Here is a 24,883-nt window from a genome sequence, read left to right as displayed (position 1 = left end):
TCACATGAACTTCGGCCCTCAATTTTCTTTTTAATTAACGTTCGTAAGTCATAACAAACTTATGTTACAAAAAAATTCATAACAAACTTTAGTCCAAAGTTAAACACCATATTTTATGTTTAATGCTTAGAATGTACAACTTATCTGTAGTAAGACCTATCTATATTTTTCTATAGGAGGTAAATGACAACAACAAGTTTTTTTTTGGGCAAACAATGAAAACAACGATAAGTTGCACAAGAATCAACAAAAATAAGGAAATATTAAACAAATAGAGGAATACTTTCTGGCATTACTCAACTTCTCTCACAGAATCAAGATCTGCGAGGAAAACATTACAACTTTTTTACAGATCTAAACCCATAGAATATCAATATCTATCTCATACGGGCTTGTTTCTTGTTAGACGAGTAAATTAGTTAACTCGTGAAAAAACCCTAGATGGGCATAAAATAGAAGGAAAGAAAAACTTTTTAGAAAAGCGAAGAGATGCTATCTTTTGTAAAGAGAAGCTTCTACTTCTTCTTCAACCATCTCCTTCTGCTTCTTCGTCAAACGATTTAGCTTAAACCTCATCTAATCATGGAGGTTAGGCTTTGAAAAACGACTTCATCACAAGGAATGGTGAGACCCATGTCGTGGTCGAATCCAAACTCTTCCTCAGCTCGTCTTAAGAGAAACTGGAACTCAGGGTGAGTCAAGAAGGAGACTGGGACAATGTATCTGCTTCTGTTCTCTCCGACATAGACAGGAAAGTGTCCCTTTGGAACATCGAGCGGGAGGTAATCGTCGTCGTACCCTCTTCCGTTCTTCTTTCCTAAGCTCGAGCATCTCTTAAGAATCTGCTTCAGCATTGCTGTTTGAGTGAGTTTTAAAGATTTCTTCATTATTGCCATTTGGGGTTTGTGTTCTTCAGAGAGAAAAGCTTTTGGTTTTGTATGGAAGGAGAGAGAGAGAGAGAGAGTTATGTAGAAGGAGATGGGTGGTTATTGAGGAGTATATATTTATAAATAAAGATTTGGTTGTCTAAATGTCTGTACATATTTGTGCGGGTAGAGAGAGACGGACATGACGACATGTGCATATGTAGAAGGAGAAGGTGGGAGCCAAAATGGCAAAGGCCAGCTGAGGATTTATTTCATTGTTGGTCCTCTTTGTGACATTGTGGCCCCTTTTGATCTCTTCATGGCCAGTTTTAGCCAAAGCCTAATAACACTTATTATTTTCTAAATTTTAATTATTTATAAATTATTAACAAAATTTATTAAATTTTAATTTAAAATGTTTGCGGTCATAAAGCTAAAGACCGGCGCTACTTAATTCCTTTTTGGGGTTAAAATATTAAGTTCAAACACGTATGCGTGACTAATAAAAAAATCGCCATGAAAAAGAGTCATTTATATTTTTTTATATAAACTCAATACCATAAGCTATGCCTAAACGTGATAACCACCCTTCTATATTTATATATATATATATAGGCTAAAAGCCTAAAACTGTATATTCCAGTAAAATGACCAGATATATTTTACTATAGCTAGTGTCTACCATTAGTAAATATCAAATATTTGCATCACTTTAATTAAATTAAATATTAATAACTAAGAAATAGAATTTTGACAAGTTTAGCAAAAAAAAAAAAATTATTTTCGGAAGTTGGACAATATACCTTCTGAGATATGAATTGTGTCATGTTAGTTGCAGACTTGCAGTGGCCAATGGAACTCTAGCTCAACTGCATTTACATCTTCGAATGGCTAGGTGAATCTCACCACTATTAGTTTTATCTTATTATGACACATCAAAATTTGATATATATGCCTATATGGATGGGTAGATAGGCATATATCTAATTTTCTTTGGGGAAAGCAAATGAGTCTGGAAGGTTGTTCTTGGGAACAAACATACTAAAGTTGGAAAATATTTTTACTAAAGAACGAGGACAGTATTTATTAGAATAACCATGTATATGTATGTAGCATAGTAAATTTAAATTTTCACATTTCGAAAAAGTATAACGTAGTCTACAGGATATCATTTGCAACACATGTATATTGTTGGCATTTATGATAATTTTTCACTCTATCAGGTTATAGCAGGATTAAGCTGTGTCTATAAACTCTGTTTTTGTTAGAAATAAGCTAAGAAGATTGTAATCTTCAAAACTATTACTATTATATAGTTGTTAAACAGTTAGAAACTGTTAAGAGTTGTCATAGTTAACTACCTTATTTAAGAGTCAGTTCTTAGTTTTTTTAATTATAAGTTAAGAGACTATTTCTTGCATTCCGCTAAGAATCTCACGCTAAAAAACCTCAAATAATCATGCTCTAATAACTTTCGTCAGTCTCAACTTGGACCAATTCAAAATTTGATATAAATTGATAAAATAATAAGATAATAAATCCTTAAATTTTTTTATGTAAATATATGGTCCCACTAAAATTATAGATTAATAATAATAATAATTTATATACATATTTTATATAAGCAATAACCTATTATTATATTGTTTTGTTTTATATTTACAATGAAATTATCTTTATATTTTCTTAACACTTCATATATTTTGATGAGATTTAGTAATATTATATCTAAAACTACATTTAAGTTCTATGAAATTTATATTATATACAACAATAATATGATAAAATAAATATGAATGTCGAATTTCAAAAAATTATAATTAATGTCTATACACTAAAATCAATTTTTTATCTTAGATTTAAATATATCTTAAAATAAGAAATTTAAATAATTTTTTTTTGTAAATTAATATTTTTATAAATTACTTTTTTTTTGATCAACTGGTTTTCATTTATTTAAAATAAAACTGTTTTTGGCCTGAGGCCCATAACATTAAAAAGAAGAGAGGCTGGACTTTGCAAGTTGGTCCGCAGGCCCATTACATGATCTGGAAATGTAAACAAACGAGATAGTAGAGAAGGGAGAAGATGCAGAGAAGGCCAAGGAGTCGATGTCCGATAGGATTCCGAAGAGGTCCATCGATCGTCGCCTCGATGAGATAGCTCGTGCGAGCTCTTGAGAATCTGTGCAGAGACATATGTTTGTGAAGTTGAGTATTGAAGCCTGGATCAGCGCTTCTCTGATCGCTAAAGCCTCCGCCATGCGCGGTGAGGAGACGTGTGCCTGAGCCGTGGAGCCCCGGTGAAGCTCATGTGCCTCTCGATCTGAGAAGATCCAAGCTAACCCTGCTGCTCTTTGGTCGGATCTCCACACTGCATCCGTATTGCAGAAAATGGTAGAGTCGTTCATAAAAGGGTAATTGGGCTCGAACTGGTGGAGTTGGAGTTGCGATCGGTCTCAGCGTCTGTGCTCTTTTCCACTCCTTCTGTGCATTGATGGCTTTGATTGCAGTTTCTTGGGACGTGAGGGTCTTTTGCTCGAAGATCAGAAGATTCCTAGAGGTCCAAATCATCCAGACAAACCACGCAAAGGCATTGCTAATAACTCTCCAGGGTGGTAGTTATTCCAATTGACTGCGGCTTGGAGCATAGAGCGGAAGGTAGATTCATCAGTAGGGTTGACAGTGTCTTTCCAGGGTCCTAGAGTCCAGACTTTCTTCGCATAGGTGCAGTGGATGAGAATGTGGTCTATTGTTTCGATTTCTCCGCATCTAGAACAATTTGTGTTTGCTAACAGTCCTCGCTTTTGCAGATTTGCGCCAATGGGGAGTGCATTGTTTGCCGCCTTCCAAAGGAAAAACTTGAGTTTGGGTAGAAGCTCTGGTGTCCAAATGAGTTTCTTCCAATTGAAGGTGACTTCTGCCAATGAAGATGGGATTGTCAATTGTTGTTGTACTGCTTGAGTGAAGAAATACCCTGATTTAACTGTGTAGTTTCCTGACTATTGTAGAGGCCAAATATAGAAGTTTCGTGCTCCGAGGATACTTGGTCGTAGTGAGAGGATGTGCGATGCCATCTCTGGGACCAGGTTGTCTATGCGGGCCTTATTCCATTCATTTGATTCTCTTGATAGGATGTCTGCCACTACTAGATTCATATCTTGAAGGAAGACCAGGCCGATTGGCTTCAAGTTAGTTTCGGGGTTGATCCATGAGTCTGCCCAAAGGTTAGTAGATTCTCCGTCTCCAATGGCTCTACCAAGGTGTTTTAGTAACAAGTTTCGTCCTGCTAGGACTCCTCTCCATCCGTGGGAGATAGCCGCTTTAGCTGATACCTTGAGGAAGGGAGAGTTATGACAGTACTTCCCTAGTAGTACCTTGGCGAGCAAGCAGTCAGGTTTAGTCAGTATCCTCCAAGCAATTTTCGCGAGTAAGGCGTGGTTAAAGGCTCTGATATCGCGAAAACCTAGACCTCCCATGCTCTTTGGTTGGGTGAGTTTGTCCCAAGAAACCCAACAAATCTTCCTATCTCCTTCTTTTGTATCCCACCAGAACCTTACTAATACTGATTGTATTCTTTTGCACAGGCTGATGGGGAGTTCGAAGCATGACATAGCAAAGGAAGGGGTTGCTGAGAGCACAGACTGAAGCATTGTGGCCTTGCCCGCCATCGAGAGGAATTGTGTTGACCAACTGACTGCCTTTTGCTTCATCCTATCAACAATCGACGAGAAAAGGTCTTTCTTTTTCCTTCCAAAGTACTCGGGTAGGCCTAAGTACTTCCCTACTCCACCCTCTTTCTCGATTCCCAACTGATCTTTAACCCGTGTTCTAATCTCAGGAGGGTTTTCGATGAAAAGGAGATGGAAGACTTTTGCGCATTAATCATTTGCCCTGATCCCTGTTCATATTCATGGAAGATCTCCATTAGGGTAGAGCAGCTTTGCGGGTCTGTCTTGGTGAAGATCATAGTGTCATCAGCAAACAACAGGTGATTTATCTTTGGACATTGTTGAGCCACTTTTAAACCTGGTAGTAATCCTTTTATTTGCGTCTTTGTGCAGAGCCCAGAGAGGACTTCCCCGCATAAGATGAAGATGTAAGGGGATAACGGATCCCCTTGTCTGATTCCACGTTGCGGGATGACCTTCCCCATCACTTCGTTATCGAGTAGGAAGGAGTAATGGACAGTGGTTACACATTGCATCATCCACGATACCCAGGTATCACAGAAACCCATTCTCTCTAGTACTGTTCGAATGAAAGACCATTCTAGCCTATTATAGGCTTTACTAATATATGTCTTAACCACCATTGAACAGTTTTTGGTTGCTCCAGAGCCCTTCAGATAGTGCAGCACCTCGTGAGTGATGAAGACGTTGTCTGAGATCACTCGTCCAGGTATGAACGCTGACTGTGTTTCTGAGATAACATCCTGTAGGACTGGCTTGAGTCGCAAGGCTAGGATTTTTGATATGATTTTGTAATAAACATTACAGAGGGCTATGGGTCTGTAGTCTGAAACCAGCTTAGGACTTTGGATTTTCGGGATGAGTCTGATATGAGTCGAGTTTATTGAGTAGGGTAGAGCACCTGTTAGGAAAAAACTCTGAATCTCTTTTGTCATCGCAGGTCTTACCACCTCCCAGTTTGATTGGAAGAAGCTCGCTGAGAAGCCGTCAGGCCCCGGCGCCTTGTCCGGATGGATAGCAAAAGTTGCTTCTTTCACTTCTTGTGCTGATGGCAGGGCCGTGAGCGCTTCGTTTGTCTCTGGTGAAATACAGGGGGTGATAGCTTTGTGTACCACCTCTGTGGCTGGGGGATTCGAGGAGGTAAATATCTGAGAAAAATATTGCAAGATAACATTCACAATTTGCTCATTCTCATACACTGGTACATCCGTGATTGTTTCTAGGACCGTAATTCTATTTCTAACTCTTCTACTCTTAGTTAATGCATGAAAGAAACCGGTGTTTTTATCCTCCAAAATGAGCCACAACTGACTGCTTTGCTGCTTCCAAAATTCCTCCTCCTCTTTGTAGGCGGAGAGGAGGCTGTGGTTGAGAGCAAAGATGGCTTTCGTGCTGGATGTGCGCGCAGACATAGCTAAGTCCAACTTTTATAAATTACTAAAATTTCAAAGTTCTAATATTACTAATTTATAGAAGTTCTACTCTAAATACCAATACAATGTACATATTGTATTACTGACTATACGATTGTGAATACACATTCTATATATATGATGTATATTTTGGGCTAATTTCCTGAAGAGCAATACTAATATGAAAAGGAGTCTCCTACAAAAAAGTAAATTTTGCGTTAATTATATAGTTCTTAGTATTAGAAGATACTGTATCATCGAATGCTGAAAATGTGAATGGCAGAAGAAAACAATAATGTACACATGTCTTCTCTCTCTCTTGAGAGGTGTCATCGAAGAGCGTAAATCACGGACTTTGGAATGAGTAATGTACTGAAGAGTACAAATAAAGTAGAAGAAGAGCATTTGGATTGTTGTCAAATGTAATTCGAAAGAGTGTACCTGTGACACTTTCAGACAAATTTCCTTTTCCTTTTCTATGCAGACACCCATGTGCCTCCTTTCATTGTAATATTTATTTCCTTTCCCATTTTTTTTTTGTTGATAAAATTATAAATTTCTGTGTTTCTGATCGTTTTTCTTTTCCAACGGTAGGTTGCAGTTAGTCACCCAGCGGTCTCAGCCTTCCATTTTTTTTACTGCATTTTATTTTATATGAATCAAAACCTTGTAAAATACTTTGACTAACGCGTCTTGGTATTTACAAACTATTTAGGACAAAAAAAAAGATTAAAATTGGTCTAACTTTAATCGAGCTAGTACACTCATATCACGGCCGGATTGGCTATAAAGTACAATTATGCTACCGACGTTGGATAAACGGATGGAAATACTCTTTTCCACAATGAGCTGAAATTTGGTTTTCTTTTCTTTAGTGAGTTTTCACTGCTAAATTATAAGTGACACGATCTGGATCATAGTTTCGATTATAAGAAAACGAAAAACCAGTAAATAAATGATGCATACAAATCTATAAACTTTCATAGGTTTTTTGTTCGTAGTCAACGAAATATTAGGTTACACTTCATAATAATTGATAAATGGTACGATTTAGAAAATTTAGTAAATATTGGAAGATATAGTCACAAACCTTGAACTATTTTTAGGAAAAAATCCATAAAAATGCTCTTACTAAACTGCATTAAATTCTTTGGTACTTAAATAATCATTTTTCATTTTAATAAACTAAAATAATCATTTTTCATTTTAATAAACTAAAATTTTGAAATTTATTCTCATTTAATGCTCAAACTATGAGTATTTTAATTAATAACAATAAGTTTCAAAATACATTTTAAAATTTTAAATTATCATTTAATTTAAAATTTTAGGAAAAAATATAAATAAGTTTGGATAAATTTTAAAGTTTAGAAAACTTAATTTTGAATGAAAATAAATTAATTTTCAATTTCAGAAAACAATTAATTTTCTTAACACAAAAACTATTCTATTATTCAAGTCTGAGAAAAACAAATGAAAACTAGTTTCTTACGAAAAGCTCGAACAGTCTTAGCTAACGTGTGCTATCCGGTTATCTGTCCTCGGTATATGCCTGATCTTCAAGTCCTGGAAAAAAATTGAAGTATTAAAGAGCTTGACAGTATTTAGTTGATATATTTTTAATATAACTTAAGGTAATGTTATCTTGACCCAAAAAGAGAAAATATACGTAATATTATATTGTGAATACTAAGAAACCTATTAAAATAAAATAAAATCTTGTAGATCGTTATTCTTACATATACATGACACTTTTCTACACGTTTTCCCGTATATACAATCTTTAACTGAAAGATAAAAAATGGAATATATCTTCAAGTTGCTGATACTAAGATACTAATGTACGTCAAAATATAATTAAATTTTGTGCCTCAATCACACAAGCTTATTCGGGGTGGACTCAAGATGTCAGTTAGCTATTTTAGTCTTCAAAAGTTAGCTTATTTGGTTAGAAAGAATACATTTCAACTATAATATCACTTTACCTACCTATACGGCATTTAAGGGAAAGAAAGAGCTTTTCTCAGAATATATTTTCCATAATCGACGGGATTGGTTGTGCCAACTTCGTAAGTTAGATAGTCATAAACTCATAATCTAAAGTTGATTAATATTATTAAAGCAAAACATGCATGGTTTTGTCTTAGACAATCCCATATGCACTGTCTTGGGAGCTACGGGCCATACCGTTAGGAGCCACCTATGTCTCACTCTCTAAGGTCCTAATCACCTTTGTCTTAATCGACTCTTAATTATTGTTTAAATACTTAAACCTTTTAATAACTGGTACCGTCAACCTTTTTGTATAGAAAAATGTATTAGATATTTGTTCAGTTATTTTTAATGTATTATACAAAACGAGAAAATTAACAATATCTTGTTGCAATTTTCCCATAAATAGATCGGAATACACAAACTTCATTTGTTATTATTTATTTATTGAATGGATTAGAAAAATGTAACAACTTATTAAAGTTAAGGAGGCTATGGCTTTAAGTAGTTTTAAACAGTTGAAGACATGTGGTTGATATAAACCTATCAACATTGCATTCTATATTTAAGTTTATGCGGTTGGTCCGTCTTTCAAGGAAGTATCCTAGACTGATCTTAACACTATTGTAATACGTTACAATCTCCCATCATTTTTTTTTTTTTTTGAATGAATGTTAAATTTATTCATCAAAAAAACCCTTATTACATCAAGTGTGAACCTCTGTTTCAACCTTCATATTCTCCTACAAATTTTTCCTTAAGCTACTATAATCTTTGTTTAAAGCCGAGTACTAAACCAAAATTGAAGTCCACTCTCCCACCCCTTCATTTGCTTTCTTCTCAGCACACTCAGTTTGTTTCTGATTCCCTTCTCAACCAACTTCATCACAGTAGCAATAGGCAGCGCTGTCTCATTATGCCTTATCTTATTCCTCTCTCTCCATATGGCATGTATAGCTGCTTGGAAAGCATAGCGCAAGCAGAATCTCTTCTTTCTTTCCAGTCGCTCATCCAAGATTATGGACAAAATGTCCTGCCAGACATTGGAATGGTTACTGATCAAGATACCCTTAGTGAGATGTTCCCAAATTTGAGAAGAGAACCCACACTCAAAGAAAAGATGGTTTCTGGACTCCGGTTCACGCTTGCATAGAACACAGGTTACATCAATCCCATGATCCCACTTAGATATACGATCCATAGTCGACAATCTATCTCTAGCCGCAAGCCACGCCACAAAAGCAAACTTTGGAGTTGCTTGTGAAAACCAGATCCCCTTAGCCCAATCACATCTTTCCTCATTCGTTCTCATTAATGCCCAGGTTTCAGCTGTGGAGAAACTTTTCTTGTAACCTGAACCTTGTCTCCAAACATCCTTATCCTCTACTTCCTCTTTCAGCTTTTCTTTTGCCACTGCTAACTCAATCTCAATTTCATTAAGTAACAACGTACGATGTCTCCTTCTTCTTCTATTTCTTTTAAGTCCTTCTTCCACCGTAGCTTCCCGCCTAATTCCCATATCAACAATGCCCCGTTCACCTAGTACTGAGATTAGAGCTCCTCTCTCCGACCAGTTATCAAACCAGAAAGAAGAATGTCTACCATTTCCCAGTTCTTTCTTATGAAACCTCCTAGCAATATCTCTCATCTTTATTATCTTTTTCCACATCCAAGAGCCCACTTGTGTTGTCTCACTAATCTCCCAAAAGCTTTTCTGCTTTAACAGATTGCTCTTGATCCATTTTCCCCATAAAGATGTTCCCGAAAGCAATCTCCATATTAGCTTTAAAACATTTATTCTGTTCACCACTCTGAGGTCTCTGATTCCCAACCCGCCCTCACTCTTCACCTGACAGACAGTAGACCAGGCAACCTTAGCACCTGTAGTTTTCAGCTCTGGTCCCGTCCAAAGAAAGGCTCCACATATACTCTCTATCTCTTGAATACACTTACTAGGGAGGAGGTAAACTGAAGCCCAGAAGTTGACCAAACTCATTATCACTGCTTTCAACAGTTGAAGTCTTCCAGCATAAGAAAGAAATCTGCTCGTCCAAGTACTGATTCTACCTCTTATCTTCTCAACTAACGGGAAGTAGTCTTGCTGCCTCATAGCTTTGGTCATTAAAGGTAATCCCAGATAACGTACTGGAAGCTCTCCTTTAGCAAACGGGAAATTTGACAGAATCCTATTCTCATCTTCCTCTGCTACACCCGCCAAATACAAAGTGGACTTCTCGATACTTATTTTCAGACCTGACCACTTCTCAAAAGTATCAAATACCGCTAGAGCACCCTGAACAGACTCTTTCGACCCCTCCACAAAAACCATCAAGTCATCCGCAAAACAAAGATGTGTAATATCTAGTGACTTACATCGAGGATGATACTTGAACACCTTGTCTTTTGCTGCTTTATCTATCCTTTTTGAAAGCACATTCATGCATAAAACAAAAAGATAGGGGGAAAGTGAGCACCCTTGTCGCAGACCTCTAGAGCTTTGAAAATATCCAGCCAAATCACCGTTGACTTGCACTGAAAAGGAAGCCGTCGTTATACACAATCTGATCAAACTGATGAACTTCTCCGAGAAACCTAGCGCCTCCAAACTCTTCAAAACAAAGGACCATTGTACCGAGTCAAATGCCTTTGAGATATCAATCTTCATCACTCCCCTTTGTGAAATAGAGTCTTTGTGATAATCTTTCACCAGTTCAGAAGCTAGCAGAACATTCTCCATCAATAAACGCCCTTTGATGAAAGCCGATTGGTTCTCAGATATTATCTTAGGCAGAACCCTCTTCAGTCTATTTGCCAATATCTTCGAGACCACTTTATACAGCACATTACAACAAGCTATAGGCCTAAAGTCTGACATCTCCAACGAATCAACCTTCTTCGGGACCAAAGCTAGTATAGTAGAGTTTACTCCTTTAGGAAGAAAACTATACCTGAAAACTGACTGAACCGCCACAATGAAATCTCTTCCAATCACAGGCCAAGCAGCATGAAAAAACTCACATGGATACCCATCCGGCCCTGGAGACTTGTGAGAAGCCATCGAAAATAACACCTTCTTTATTTCCTCTGCAGAGACCTCCGCATCCAAGCATCTACCCTCCTCTTCAGAACATCTATATTGCAGAAGATCTTTTAGCTCATCCACAGTTGCTCCTTGATAGTTAGTAGGTGTCTGATTTAAAAACTCTGAGAAGTGTCTTTCAGCCTCCAGCTTAATATCCTTATGGTTCACAAGCCTATTACCATTAGAGCACCGTATCTCTCTGATGACATTTTGTGATTTGCGAGCTCTAATAGAATTATGGAACGTCTTGTTGTTGAGATCACCCACTTCCAACCAATGCAACTTAGCCTTCTGCTTAAGATGTTCTTCTTCTAATCCAGCGACAAACAACCATTTCTCATAAGCTTCAGCTTCCACACGGACATTTTCTTCAGATGGAGAGACCAAAGTATTCTGTTGCTTCTCACACAAAATACCATATGCTTCTTGCGTCCTCTTTGTTAAATTCCCCAACTCTTCTCTTCCCAGCTCTCTAATTAGAGGCTTTAGATTCTTCAATTTTTTTGAGAACCTAAACATTGCAGACGTTGAATGAAATAGAACCTCAGTCTCCTCCCAATACTCCCTTAATCTTGGAATGAAATTTGGTAAGCTCCCAATGACATTTACATATTTAAACGGCTTCCTAATTTTCTCCATTGGTGGCAACAACTGAATCCTGCAGCGCAAGTGATCAGAGCAACCCCCCGGCTCAAATGTAGCAAAACCATTTGGGAACCTATCAATCGCATCTCCATTTAACAATACTCGATCAAGTTTCTTACAAATAATCCCTTCTCCCCTTTTGTTACACCATGTATGAAGCGGACCCTGATATCCCATATCAGACAGATTGCAGTGAAGCACCATACGTTGAAAGTCTCTCATACCACTTGGGAACCTACCTAGATTTGAGAACCCCGAACTCTCAACCCCATCTAGGATTTCGTTAAAATCACCCATTAGTATCCAAGCTTTATCTTTAAACATTGGAGAAGAGTGATGATCACAGAGATCCCCCCAAAGCTTCTTTCTCTCTTCCACTGCATTACTCGCATAGACAAAAGTGCAGAAAAATTCTTCCTCATTCAGTAACCCCACCGAGCATGTAATAAGCTGATCAGACTTAAACACAGGAGTCATACGCACTGACTCTCTCCATAATAGCCAAATCCTCCCTCCCTGACTATATTCATAGTTCATCATCACTGACCAATCACTGAAACTTGAATTTAGAATCTTACCCGCTTTCCCTTCTTTCACCCTTGTTTCTAAAACACATCCGAACATCATCTCACTACCACTAATCCAATCTTTTACTACGGAATGCTTCAACAACTTATTAAATCCGCGCACATTCCAAAAGAACCCAGCCATATTAGTTATTATGACGAGAAGACCTTTTACTCACAGGATTCTCATCCCGAGCTTTAGCCTTCTGCCCTTTCTTCCTTCCTCGCTGCCCAACAACTTTATTTATCCCTCTACTACGTTCCAACAGAGCATCTTCAATTACATCCTCTTCACAGGTCTCTATCTTTTCACCCAAACTCTCTTTTTCAACCCCCAAATCTCTATTCTCTTCCACTATTTCTCCTTCCTCCTCCTCATTTGTACTCAGAACCGTAAATTTTGATGATGAAATTTGAAACTCATCCACCGTTTGTTTTGGAGTACTTGGCTGTGATCTGCCCGTTTTCCCTTGAGGAACCTGAAGCCAACTCTCTTCACTTTCATCACCAACTACCCTCTCACTCTTATCCAGTTCAACAGACTTTCCTCCAGATAAAACCTTTTCACTTGTACCCTCTTTCTCTATAATACTTGCCTCCTTATTCCCGTTACTCGCTATCCCATCCTTCAAATTTGATTTAGAACTCTCCTCCTGAACCTTCCCTTTCCCCTTCAAAGCACAAACTTTCTCGCCATGACCCCACTTATCACACTGCTTACACCTTGAAGGAAGCCACGGGTAATGAAAATCCACCATGAACTCCTTCCCCTTACTTGAAAATGTCATCTCCTTCGGTAGAGTTTTCGAGACATCCACTTTCACAAATATCTTCGCAACTTCAAAGCTTGTGCAAGCAATAGTCTCTGGGTGGAGCTTCACTGGAATTCCCACAGGACTAGCCAAAAGACTAAGACCCTCCCAGGAGAACATATGCAGTGGGACCTTTGTAAGATGAATCCACATGGGAATAGATTCCTCCTCTTGCTTCTCCTCCTCACTTCTTGGAGTCCATTTCGTTACTATCATCGGGACCCCCACTATGTTCCACATACCTCGACGGAGAATCTTCTCCCGAGCTTTTGGATCTGACACTTTGAATCTCATCGTCATATCATCCACCTCATAAACTTCTACCTTCGTTGATAATTCTCCATACCTCCAGATTTTGTTTAGAACCATGTGGACTTTTGCGACATGAGGCGCTCGATCCAAGAATTTCCCAATAACAAAATCATCCCATAGCAGAGTCGATTCAGAGATTACCTCCTCCGGAATCTCCACCATTTGCTTCCCACCTTTATCCAAAATCTCCACATCGTATTTCTTCAACGTTTTCTTATCTTTCGCTATGTTGACCCAACTCTGATCAAGTTTCTTCTCAATCTGTCCCTTCACAATATTCCCAGTGTTTTCCTCCGATTTCCCCTCTGGAGATACCGGTAAATCCGGCGGAATCGCCGTCATCATCGAAACCCAAACCCTACGTCACAATCGCACTCAGAATCGTCTTTTCTCTCTCTTACCAAAACGCAGCGTTCAACAAAAAAAAAAAAAGGAATAACTGCGACCACACCATCATTTTATATAAATTCAAATACCTGCCAAAGAATTTTATGTGGTTGATACCTTGATATAAAGGCTGTGGCAGCATCTGTACACCTTTACGAACGTTTGGGAAGTTAGGTATATGGTCTATGTTGTTAAGCTAACAAGGTCCGGTACAGTAACTTAAATCTTAATTAAGATCACAGCAAAGATATCACAAAATTTTAAAACGAATATCCAAAGGATAGGAGACAGATATAGAAGAAAAAATAATAATTAGACGTAGAGATACGTAGTCATGCATTTTATTTGTTTACTTTGCATGTTCTGTGTCACATGATGGATAATACGTGATTGAAACAAGATGCCCATGAGCCTAGCATATGGCCCATAGTGTTTTAAATAAGATAGATTGTTATATTTTTGTTTATTTTTCTGAAATTTCAGTTGGCTAGTAAATCAAATCAAATGAATGGTTTATTTTGCATAGTGAATGTTGTCGTTCTTCGTAGGTGACATCAGGGTCAATTTGAGCACATGGACAACTAGAACAGCATGTTACTCTTTCGCCCATTTTATTCTTTTTAGTGAGACAAATTTTTGTCATAGATACCTTTAAAAAGCTTAAACAAAATATTTCAAATCCTGATTTTAGGAGGTAAAAATCTAATAAAAATCGCCAAGTATATCTTATTAATTTCATAAATATATGATTTTTATTTTAGAAAAATACACAAAGTTTTGACCCAAAAAAAACTACAAAAAGTATATCGAGTGTAATTTTGCATTTATGATCATCACCCACCATTGACAAACGAACGTCAAAATAATTAGAAAGGTTGTTAGCATTATTGATAAATAGATGAAACGTTACCACTGCGTTTGAGTGTTAGCATTATTAATGGGTTCTATCAAACACTAAACATTCGAGTAACATAACACGTCAACCCATGGACCCAACTTCATAAAGTTGAAAGGTTTTTCTCTCTCCTCTGAAGTTCTCCTCCTTCCTTTTACCTTATCATCTAGCCGCCAGCTTCGTCGAACTCGTTTTGCTCCGGCGACCAGCGGTGGCGCGCGTGGTCGCCGGAGGCCGCCTCCTCATCTCTTCCTCTTTGCGATTTGCTCCGGTTTGCCTCTCTTTCTTCTCATCTCCGTTTTGCTCGGTTCTGTGGGCGGAGCTCTGGCTCGGGTTATCTAGAGTTGCTCCGGGGAAGTTTAGATCCGTGGCTAGGGGTTCCTGTTCTGGAGATTCGGCACGGCGGTGAGGGTTGTGGGCCGCCGGAGTCGGCTTTTTAGGGTGAAAGCTTTGGTGGTTCAGGCTTTTCTCCTTCTCTGTCCTATTGAAGCTTTCGGTGTTGTTGGCGGGTGGTGTTCGTCGACGTCTCTCTCCTCCAGCTGCGAAGTGGTCTTCGTCGTGGTGAGGAGTCGGGGCTTTCTTTCTTTCTCTTGCTTGGTGTCTCGCATGGGAGGGAAGATCGTACCTGGCTCAAGCGAGGTGATAGATGTCTTCTATCGGTTCGAGCACGGAGGTCTGGTGACTGTGTGGTGGCCGAGCTTCTGTGAGTCCTCGTCTGCAGCTTTCTTGCCGGTTTGAAGGAATGTCGTCTATGGCTTCTCCGTCTTCGGTTGTGGCGGTTGCTCTCTCTTTGATGTCGTGAGCCACTCCTTCGTATCCAGTATGCTCTGTCTCTTGTCTGAGGCTTTGAGTTCTTCAGTCCTTCTTCGTGGGCCGTTTCAACTATGGCGAGTACTCCGGTGTGTTCCCGTCGAAGCGCAGCAGTGACCGGCGGCAGGTTCTCTGTATCCGGGACAAGGCGTAGAGTAGAAGCGTCAGTGTGTCATCTGCATCTTCTTCTCGACGATGGAGACTTGTTTGAACTTTGTTCATCCCTGTGCCAGATTCACCGGTGGTGTGATCCGGTAGAACATTGTTCATCTCTATTGCAGGTTCTGGAGCTGGATTTGGTTGGTGCCTCTTCGCTACCCGTCTTTCAAATAAGTGGTAGGGCTTTCGGGCTGTGTGGGTCTTCGACCTGTGTAGCTCTTGGAGGCTTGTCTATCCTTTGCTCGACCATGGCTGTGCGGGTGCTTGGTCTCGGGTTTTACTGTCTGGCTGTTTTGGCTGTAGCTTAGTTGGTCTACCACGAGCTGTTCTTGGTTGAGCCTTATCATAAAGAGCGGATCATCGGGCAAGCCAAATTCTACCGGGTTCCGACTCTCGATTTCACTGTGGTTCATCTTTTTGCGGCAAGTGGCATGTTTCGACTTGGCGAGGCTTGTGGTTAGCTGTTCAGCTTGTTGTGTCAGTCCCATTCTGGTCTAGGAAGAGTATGTGTTTAGTTGCATTTCATTTCCTCTGTTTCTTGTTTCCCATTGTATTTCTGTCAAAAATTGAAAATTGGTAATAATATCTTAACATTTTTACCAAAAAAAAAAAAAAAAAAAACACTAAACATTCAAACGCAATATCGTTTTCAACTGCGCAGTTTTTGGCTCTATTGGTTTTTCTTTATAGAATATTAACGGTTTTATGTCTCTAACGTCGGTTAATTCCAAATTTTAGCAACAAAAAAAAACGTCGGTTAATTCGATGATGTAAACTAAAAGCAAGATAATGAGTTTTACTAAATTGAGCTTGATGCTTGCCGCAATTTTGCATATGTTTATATAAAATTCAAATATTTGTAACATATTGCATTCACCGACTATATATCAAAAAATATACCACAGAATCACGACTAATCATGTTAACTGTCAGCTAATAATACTTTAAAATTAGAAAATCCAATATTATTGTTGTCAGATATAATTCGAAACATTGACTTTCTTTTTATAAGTATGTGAATTAATTATTACCAAAATAATGACACATGTGATACAATTAATCTTTGAAAGATCAAATCGTAATGCATCTAAAAATAAAGCTTATGGAAGTAAAAGTCTTAAAAATCCCCAAAAATGGATAAAAGACTCTCTACAACTGAAAGGTTTAATTAATTCCCCAATTTTTTTGATTTAAACTTTGCTAATAAATCATGACTAGGATAAGACCCGCGCCTTGCGCGGGATTAAGTTATTATTTTTATTATATTTTTGAGAATGAAACAATAGTTTGGCTTCATTTGGATTACAGGTGTTCAATCCGGATATCGGGTTGGTTCGGTTCGGTTCGGTTTTTTCGGTATTTGGTTAGTAAAATATAACTACTATTCTAAATCCATATTTATTTTGATTTTAGTCTTTCACATACTTTTGAAAGATTTCAACTGGACGACTAAATTGATCAGCCAATCTTGTTTCTTTAAATCATTAGTGTATATATATATATATATATATATATATATATATATATATTATTTAGTTTGAATATTTATTAAATAAAAATTTATATGCGTTATATTTTATGATCATTTGTAACTTATTATAACAAAAAAATAATCTATTGATCACAAAATTTTCAGAGTGGGAATATTCAAATTTCTAATAATATATAGACGTTTTGAAAAATTCAAATATAACATATAAGAAAAAATAAAAATGTTTTTATTATATATTTAATGTGATTTTTTAATATCTTTCAATAATATAAAATTAAAAAAAAAAGAACTAAGATACCAAAATTGTTCTCAAATATTTATTATTCATAATAATTAATTTTCATATATACGTTAATCATATTAGTTAATTTCGTAGCTTCTAATTAAGGAAAGTGCAAAAAAAAGTTTGGTAGATTATTTATCAATTCGATAGTTAGTTTAATAAAAAATATAATTTAAGTCAAGATGGACCAACCTATTTTTCTAAGAATAGTATATTTTATATAGTCATTTATTATATGAGAATTTTTAATCATACAGTTCTATGATCATTTATATCATTTTATAACTGAATATTTAAATCATCGATAACAAAATTTTCAATGTGAAATCTTTAATAAGTTTATAAATTATAAATGTTTTTGAAAATTCATTGAAAGTTTTAATATTAAAATATTTATGTAATCTTATGGTATATAGTATAATCTATATATATATATATGTTTTATTATTAAATGATATTTTTTTACTCATATGGTTTTAAAATAATGTGTATCTTCTTATAATATTAAATAAAAGTTCATATTAATACAATTTTATGATCATTTGTAACTTATTATGACAAAAAAAATAATCTATTGATCACAAAATTTTCAGAGTGGGGATATTCAAATTTCTAATAATTTATAGACGTTTTGAAAAATTCAAAATATAACATATAAGAAAAATTTTAAATGTTTTTATTATATATTTAATGCGATTTTTAAATATATTTTAATAATATAAAATTAAAAAAAGAACTAAGAAACAAAAATTGTTATCAAATATTTATTATTCATTATAATTAATTTTCACATATACGTTAATCATATTAGGTAATTTCGTAGCTTTTATTTAAGGAAAGTGCAAAACATTTTTTGGTACGTTATATATCAATTCGATAGTTAGTTTAATAAAAAGTGTAATATAAGTTAAGATGGACCAACCTATTTTTCTAGGAATAGTATATTTTGTATAGTTATTTATTAAATAGGAATTTATAATCATACGGTTCTATGATCGTTCATATCGTTTTATAACAAAATATTTAAATCATCGATAACAAAATTTTCAATCTGAAATCTTTAATAAGTTTATAATTTATAAATGTTCTTGAAAATTCATTGAAAGTTTTAATATTAAAATATTTATGTAATCTTATGGTATATAGTGTTTAATATATATATATATATATATTTATTTTATTATTAAATGATATTTTTTGCTCATATGGTTTTAAAATCATGTGTATCTTCTTATAATAAAAATGTTAAACTATTGATCATTAATTTTTAACATAATAATTTTAATAGTTTTAGTCATTTATTGTCGTTTTTAAAAATTCAAAATATAACATATACGAAAAAATCTAAATTTTATTTTTATAGCTAATTTGATTGTTTAATTTATTTTAATAACATAAAATTAAACAAAAAGTGATGGAGGAGATATACATTGTTATCAAATCTTTATTATTAAAATCATTAATTGTCATATATATATTAGTCATTTATGGTAATTCCGTAGGTTTTATTTAAGGAAAGAAAATATCATATCATATCATTATATCATATAGTTTGACCAACTTATGTATCTAACAACATATAAAAATCGAATGTGGACCTACTTATTTTTCAATTGAATGTAATTGACTACCTAATTGAGTGCCACCTATGCATTGGGGCCTCTTTTAATTAATACAAAATTGAGGTTACATCTTTTCAAATGTTCCTCAATTAATATATAAGGGATTTCGTGGAAAGCCATTGGGTTCCAGTACATTCATGCTTAGATTGATTGCAGGAACCTATAACAATAGCAAAGATCATAATAGAAATAACAGCCGAAGAACAATCCGAGGAACCGTAGATTTTTCTGAAGGCGACTTCGAAAGAATGACAACCAGAGCAAAGTTGACAAGGTCAAGCTGTTCCAGTGAATCCCTATTTAACGATAAGAGGCCAGCGGTCGAATGCTTCAATGTGAAACTAGCAGAAGTAAGCAGAGGGTTAATGGCTCGACTCAGAACGTTGAAATGGCAAGAAACGGTGGTAGCCATCAACATGCACTAGGGGTGAAAGGATCCAGATCTGTAGTGAAGAAGAAATGCATGGAAACAACATAAAACCCCCTTCAACAAGCCAAAGCACTGTAATAGATATGTAATCAAACAAAAGGCCATGGTAGCTGTTGTGAAATCAGAACGAAAAGGAAGTCCTCGGCAATGTCCTCAACGTCGCTTTTTGTCTCAGATCCTAGAATCTAAATGGAAAAAATCTTATGGAGCATAGATAAAGGAAACAGAGGAAAAACAGAGGAGGCAGTTAATTGCCCAGAGAAGCTACGACAACGATGCACAACGACTTTGGCAAACCTTCCAAGATAGATCTGACCCATATCTAGCAAAGTTGAAATCAATGGCGACAATCTGGTGATTGTCGAGCTCCGGTTATCTAGAGATAATCGGTAGCGAGTTGTAATCATTTCTGGAGATTCGATTATGTTATCGATAAAGTACTACGTTGATCTTGAGTTCGAGTTTAGATCATAACAGGCTCAGACTGTCTGTGTTAGTGTGTTTGATAATGTTGCAAACTTAGATGAGAAGCTACACTCTTGGACAACACGTAATAATATTTTAGCTGTTAATATCAGTTGTTGCTGTCTGTGTTAGCTGTTAAATTTCATTTGTTGCTGTCCTTGCCAATCAAAAATCTATAAATATAACTAAATGTTTGGAAAAGCACCTTTCAGAAGAACGTGGCGCCTCAAGGATCGTCATCAGTGCACATGAATTAGCTTACTAAGTCATATTCTTTGGAGAATCTATTGTGGTATTTGAAGGTTGGAAGAATTCTGCAATTTACCAGATATGGAAGTGATTCAGATAAGTAACAGAGCCACACCCTCTTTTTCTGTTCATAGGAGTATGTGTATTGAATAAACATACACTCCATTATATTTAATAGCACAATTGCAAGTATACAAATACATCATTTTATACAATAATTTTCTTTTTCATATAAAAGTTAGAAGTGCTATGTGTTTGTGTAATATTGAGATTCTCATTATGGTGTGCGGTTTAGATGATGTGTAGAAAATAATATTCCAACACTTTTTAAGTTCAACTAAGATAAAAGAAAACTTTCCTCAACTCCATGGACAATGCAAGAGTTCTCGGCCGAATATCATAGAGGAAGAAGAAGATGCATTTAGAGGTTGAAGATCTATATACTTTGTTTCTTTCTTTTTGGCTACTAGATTGTAATTTGGTTTATTGGATAAGGTTATATGTTTTTTTCCTGCAGCTTACAAGGAAGAAAATTCAAGAGAGCCCTCCAAATCAGTCTTTCCTCACCCAATAGAGACTTTACAGAACATTTTAAATGTGTTTCGAATGATTTAGGAGAAGAGTCTTACAAGCACCATCCGACAATATCAACTTCCATTGCAAAAGTATATGGCCTTGAAGTAAATTCAGGTAATATCTTGTCTATTTAATATGCGACATTGTGTTAGAATATCGCATAACTGAGTCTCTTACTAGAATAAAGAAAACAGGAAAGAAAGGAGAGATTGACTGGTCATGTTCAAGAGCCTCTACATAACGTTTGAACTCTAACTGTTGGTTAAATATTTTCAGGCGACTTGAAGGTTTATTCATCAGGTTAAAAGAAAAGTGTTGCATGTAATTGTATCCTATGATTTTCACTCTGTATCTTTTACTCATGCATATCCTTCATATTCAAACTGGGAAAAGATTCTAGATGTGTTGAAAAATTGACCCTGAAGGAATATAGAGGTTATAGTTGTTATAGACGGCAAAAAAATTTTAGGATTAGGTGAATTTAGATGTAAGTCTGGACCTCTGTTTCCTTGTTTATTTTAACGAGATATCTTCCTGGACAAGAAAGGGAAGTCGATCACGACCAAGTAATTTATGCAAATACCTCATTGTTAGGTAACTCTGCGGATATTACTTCATTTTGAGTTCAATATATTCTGGAAAGATACTGAACAGAGTTGGTGTTACTTTTAGAGATGGGTGTGCATGTTTGTAATTTGACGTTACATTGAGCAGTAGGAGTTGTTCGTCCTTCTGCTATAAAACAAAGTTTAACAAATTGCTAAAATAATTTACGAAACATAATTAATAATTAATAAAATATTAAAATTAAATAAAATTTAATATAAATTGCAAATCTAATGTAAACTGAAACAAACATATATTATAAAACATCATTTGTTGTTAAATAAAATATATTAATTACTATCTATGACATTATTGAAACTATTTATATAGTACTTTAAAATATATTTGTTTATATAATTTTATCACATTAAATTATATTTTTAATTGATTTAGCTTGGATATGTATTAATTAATATCATGAAAAATAATTAATTTAATAATATTAAAATTAAAAAAAAACTCTTAAAAAGCATCTGTTATTTTTTACTTTTGATTTTCTTTAACTATATCAAAATTAAATAAAAATCAAAAGAAGAAGTATAAATCATTACATTTTCCTTAATTTTGTTTTATTTAACAGTTTTGTTAGTTAAAAAAACTTTATTTCAACTTGAACCAACAACATTTAATTTACAATATAATCTTAAAATAAAAATATCTATTATTTTCAGTTTAAATAATTTTTCAAATGTTTTGAAAACTAAAATATATTTTAATATATAATATTTTTATGTTAGATTCACCCGCCCGTAAAGCGGACCAACCCTTAGTATTATATATTTTCATACAATATTTATACCAGCGAATTCGCGAACAACCACTTAGTATTTTAAATTTGATGTAATTTTCTATCTTATTTGTTCAAATGAAGATATGGATTTTGGTCATTTCGAACTCGACTTTTCCGGGTTACACCCTGGAAGTTCGGAGATGTTTGACACACTCTACCCTTCTCGAAAATGAAATTACATGCTTGGCATTTGCGTTTTGAAAGTTACATTTCCTTCTAGCACAATAAAAAGTCTCAGTCTGTTGATTTGTATTTGAAAATTGTCATATATCAAACGCTTCCTCTATAATTTGGTGGGTATCTCAGGCTCTCTCTCTATTTATTTCATATGAAAATCCATTATCCTAAATAATAGATACATAGGTATAAAGCCACGAAATCGATATCGCAGGAACATGGATATCCACGAATGGACCGTTACAAGAACTTCCAATAACATCTAGCCTTTTCTTTGGGTCAAACATATAGAGTCAGTGAGTTGATGATGAAGCCCTCGTGTTGCATGTAGTAGCTGCCAAACACTAACATATCCAAATCCACCCAATGAATAAATAATTTGATTCGCCTTTTTGAATTCAATTATGTCAAATGCGGTAGGTCACGACTCACGAGGACATAACATCAATAATTTTTGGACGCTTTGGTTTTTCGATTTTAGTCTACTATTATCTATGAAGTTTTTTTTTGTTAACTAGGAGGAGTTATATATATGAGGTCTTTGTCTCCTCAAAGGCCCGGAACCAACCTTTGTTGATACCATCTATAAGGTCCGGTGGCTGTATGAAGTTTTTTTTTTTTATATTTGAAAATGATAGAACTATCGAAAGCTTTCATGCAGATTTGTTAAGATGGAGATGCTTGCTAATAAGTCACATGTGGTCCATGTGAATTTGCTCGTTTGAATAGTTAAATTTAATAGATACAATATGAAAAGTTTATAGTCTTAAAGTATATTTGAAAGAAATCAATTTATTTAATTTACTGCAGTATAGCCACTTTTAAGAGAAAGCATGACATATGAGGTGGTACATATATAGGGACAGTCTTTATGCTATTAATGATAAACAACTAAACAAAGAACCATTAGTTGCACTTGTCTCAAACATTTTTGGATTTTGTTCATTTAGTCTTTTTTCGTTGTTGCTTTTTATGGGTACGTTCAGTTCATCTGTATATATGCAGCCATTATCTACAGTGGTTGCAACAAATGCAGATGAATGTGTTCCCAAATACTTTTACTTTTTTTTTCCCACGGCTAACTCAAATATACCAGTATAATATTATGTAGAAGTGTTAGAAAATGTGTTTTTCCTTTCATGTTTTTTTTTTGTTTTTCCATTTTCTTTCTGTTCTTAGGAATTATAATTTGCACTAATCTCATACAAGTTCTTAAATTAGTTAGTGAGGAATATTTTAAACCAGACTAAAGTACCTACAAGTTAAGATTGAACTGGACCAAATTATCATGATTGAGACCATTACATTAATATCATTTATATACATGTTGTTCATGGTTTCTTATACTATAGATGGGAAACATTTGATCCTCAGAAAGAAAAAAATGCCAAAAATTACACATTATATATATATATTTATGGAATGTTGGAGCACATTTTTTATATAAAAAAATTCATACAAGTTGATTGTAACATGTATCTCCATTGTTATTTTGGTTCAGTTCATATAAGAGATGGTAGGTTGTTATAATTCATCTTCGGCGAATGGTAGGGTCTTATACAAAACATGTTTCACCAAAAAGAAAGAAAACAAAATGGTTTCTAAAAAGACAAGGCAGAAGCATGTGAACTTCATCCATTAGCTCCACCGGATATGTTCCTCAAACTATTACTCTCCAGTGGCTTGCAGTTACAAACCCTTTTAGTTCGCTATATATACTTTACACATTTAGAGAAACTTGCTTACAAAACCTAATACATTTCTATAGAATCCCAAGAATTCAACTTTTCATCATCCAATATTTTTTCTTTCAGTATCCCCCTTTTAGTTACTTGCATTAATCCTAAAAGATGGGTATTCAATTGATTGGACTATCTCATGCCAAGCAAAAGCTTCAAAGAAGCTTATCAGCAAAAATCGCAAGCCTCTTGGCCATGTCGGGTACTAATAATGTCCCAAAGGGTCATGTGGCCGTCTACGTGGGGGAGACTCACCAAAGGAAGAGATTCGTGATACCTATATCATATTTAAACCATCCATTGTTCCAAGGTTTGTTGAACCTCGCAGAAGAAGAGTTCGGGTTTGACCACCCCATGGGAGGTTTAACCATTCCTTGCACTGAAGATTACTTCACTTCTCTAGCTTCGGTTCTAAGTGGTTCATGATATGGAGCTCACTGATCATCACAATATTCATTATAATTCTTATACACATATTTTTTGTATTTTCTTTAAATGTATCTAAGGAAGTGGAGAGAAAATTACTCGAGATTGAGATACTGTGTATAAGTGAGTCTCTTTCAGTTTTGGATCTTGAAAGATCTTGTGAGTTATTTTAACCATTCTATTTGTAAATAAAAAAACACTTCCTCAAAAATCTTGTATTTTCTTAACCATTCCATGAGACCTCAGCTTTTGCCTTTTCTACAAGTTATATTTATGGAAGTAATTCATTTTTGATCTGGAAACAACTTAAAGAGGAGCTAAATATTTTTAATATTTATAAGAACATTACATCTTTCCAGCCAGTTTCTAATTTATTTATTTTATACATTTAGGTTTCGA

The 24,883-nt window shown here is 35.2% G+C and overlaps 2 protein-coding genes across 2 annotated transcripts; one reads left to right on the top strand and one right to left on the bottom strand.

Moving 5' to 3' along the window:
- Positions 1-216: 216 nt before the first annotated feature.
- LOC103834392 (auxin-responsive protein SAUR50) lies at positions 217-2,473 on the bottom strand. The gene has a single exon (XM_009110458.3). The coding sequence runs from the start codon at positions 894-896 to the stop codon at positions 573-575; it is 324 nt and encodes a 107-aa protein (XP_009108706.1). The 5' UTR covers positions 897-2,473; the 3' UTR covers positions 217-572.
- Positions 2,474-18,965: 16,492 nt separating this feature from the next.
- On the top strand, positions 18,966-24,695 carry LOC103834391 (auxin-induced protein 15A). The gene has a single exon (XM_033277799.1). The coding sequence runs from the start codon at positions 24,170-24,172 to the stop codon at positions 24,482-24,484; it is 315 nt and encodes a 104-aa protein (XP_033133690.1). The 5' UTR covers positions 18,966-24,169; the 3' UTR covers positions 24,485-24,695.
- Positions 24,696-24,883: the final 188 nt, after the last annotated feature.

This window comes from Brassica rapa, chromosome A08, assembly GCF_000309985.2.
Source record: "Brassica rapa cultivar Chiifu-401-42 chromosome A08, CAAS_Brap_v3.01, whole genome shotgun sequence".
Lineage (NCBI taxonomy): Eukaryota > Viridiplantae > Streptophyta > Magnoliopsida > Brassicales > Brassicaceae > Brassica > Brassica rapa.
Note: the sequence above shows the minus strand (reverse complement) of the source record. Positions and strands in the feature narration are given on the sequence as shown.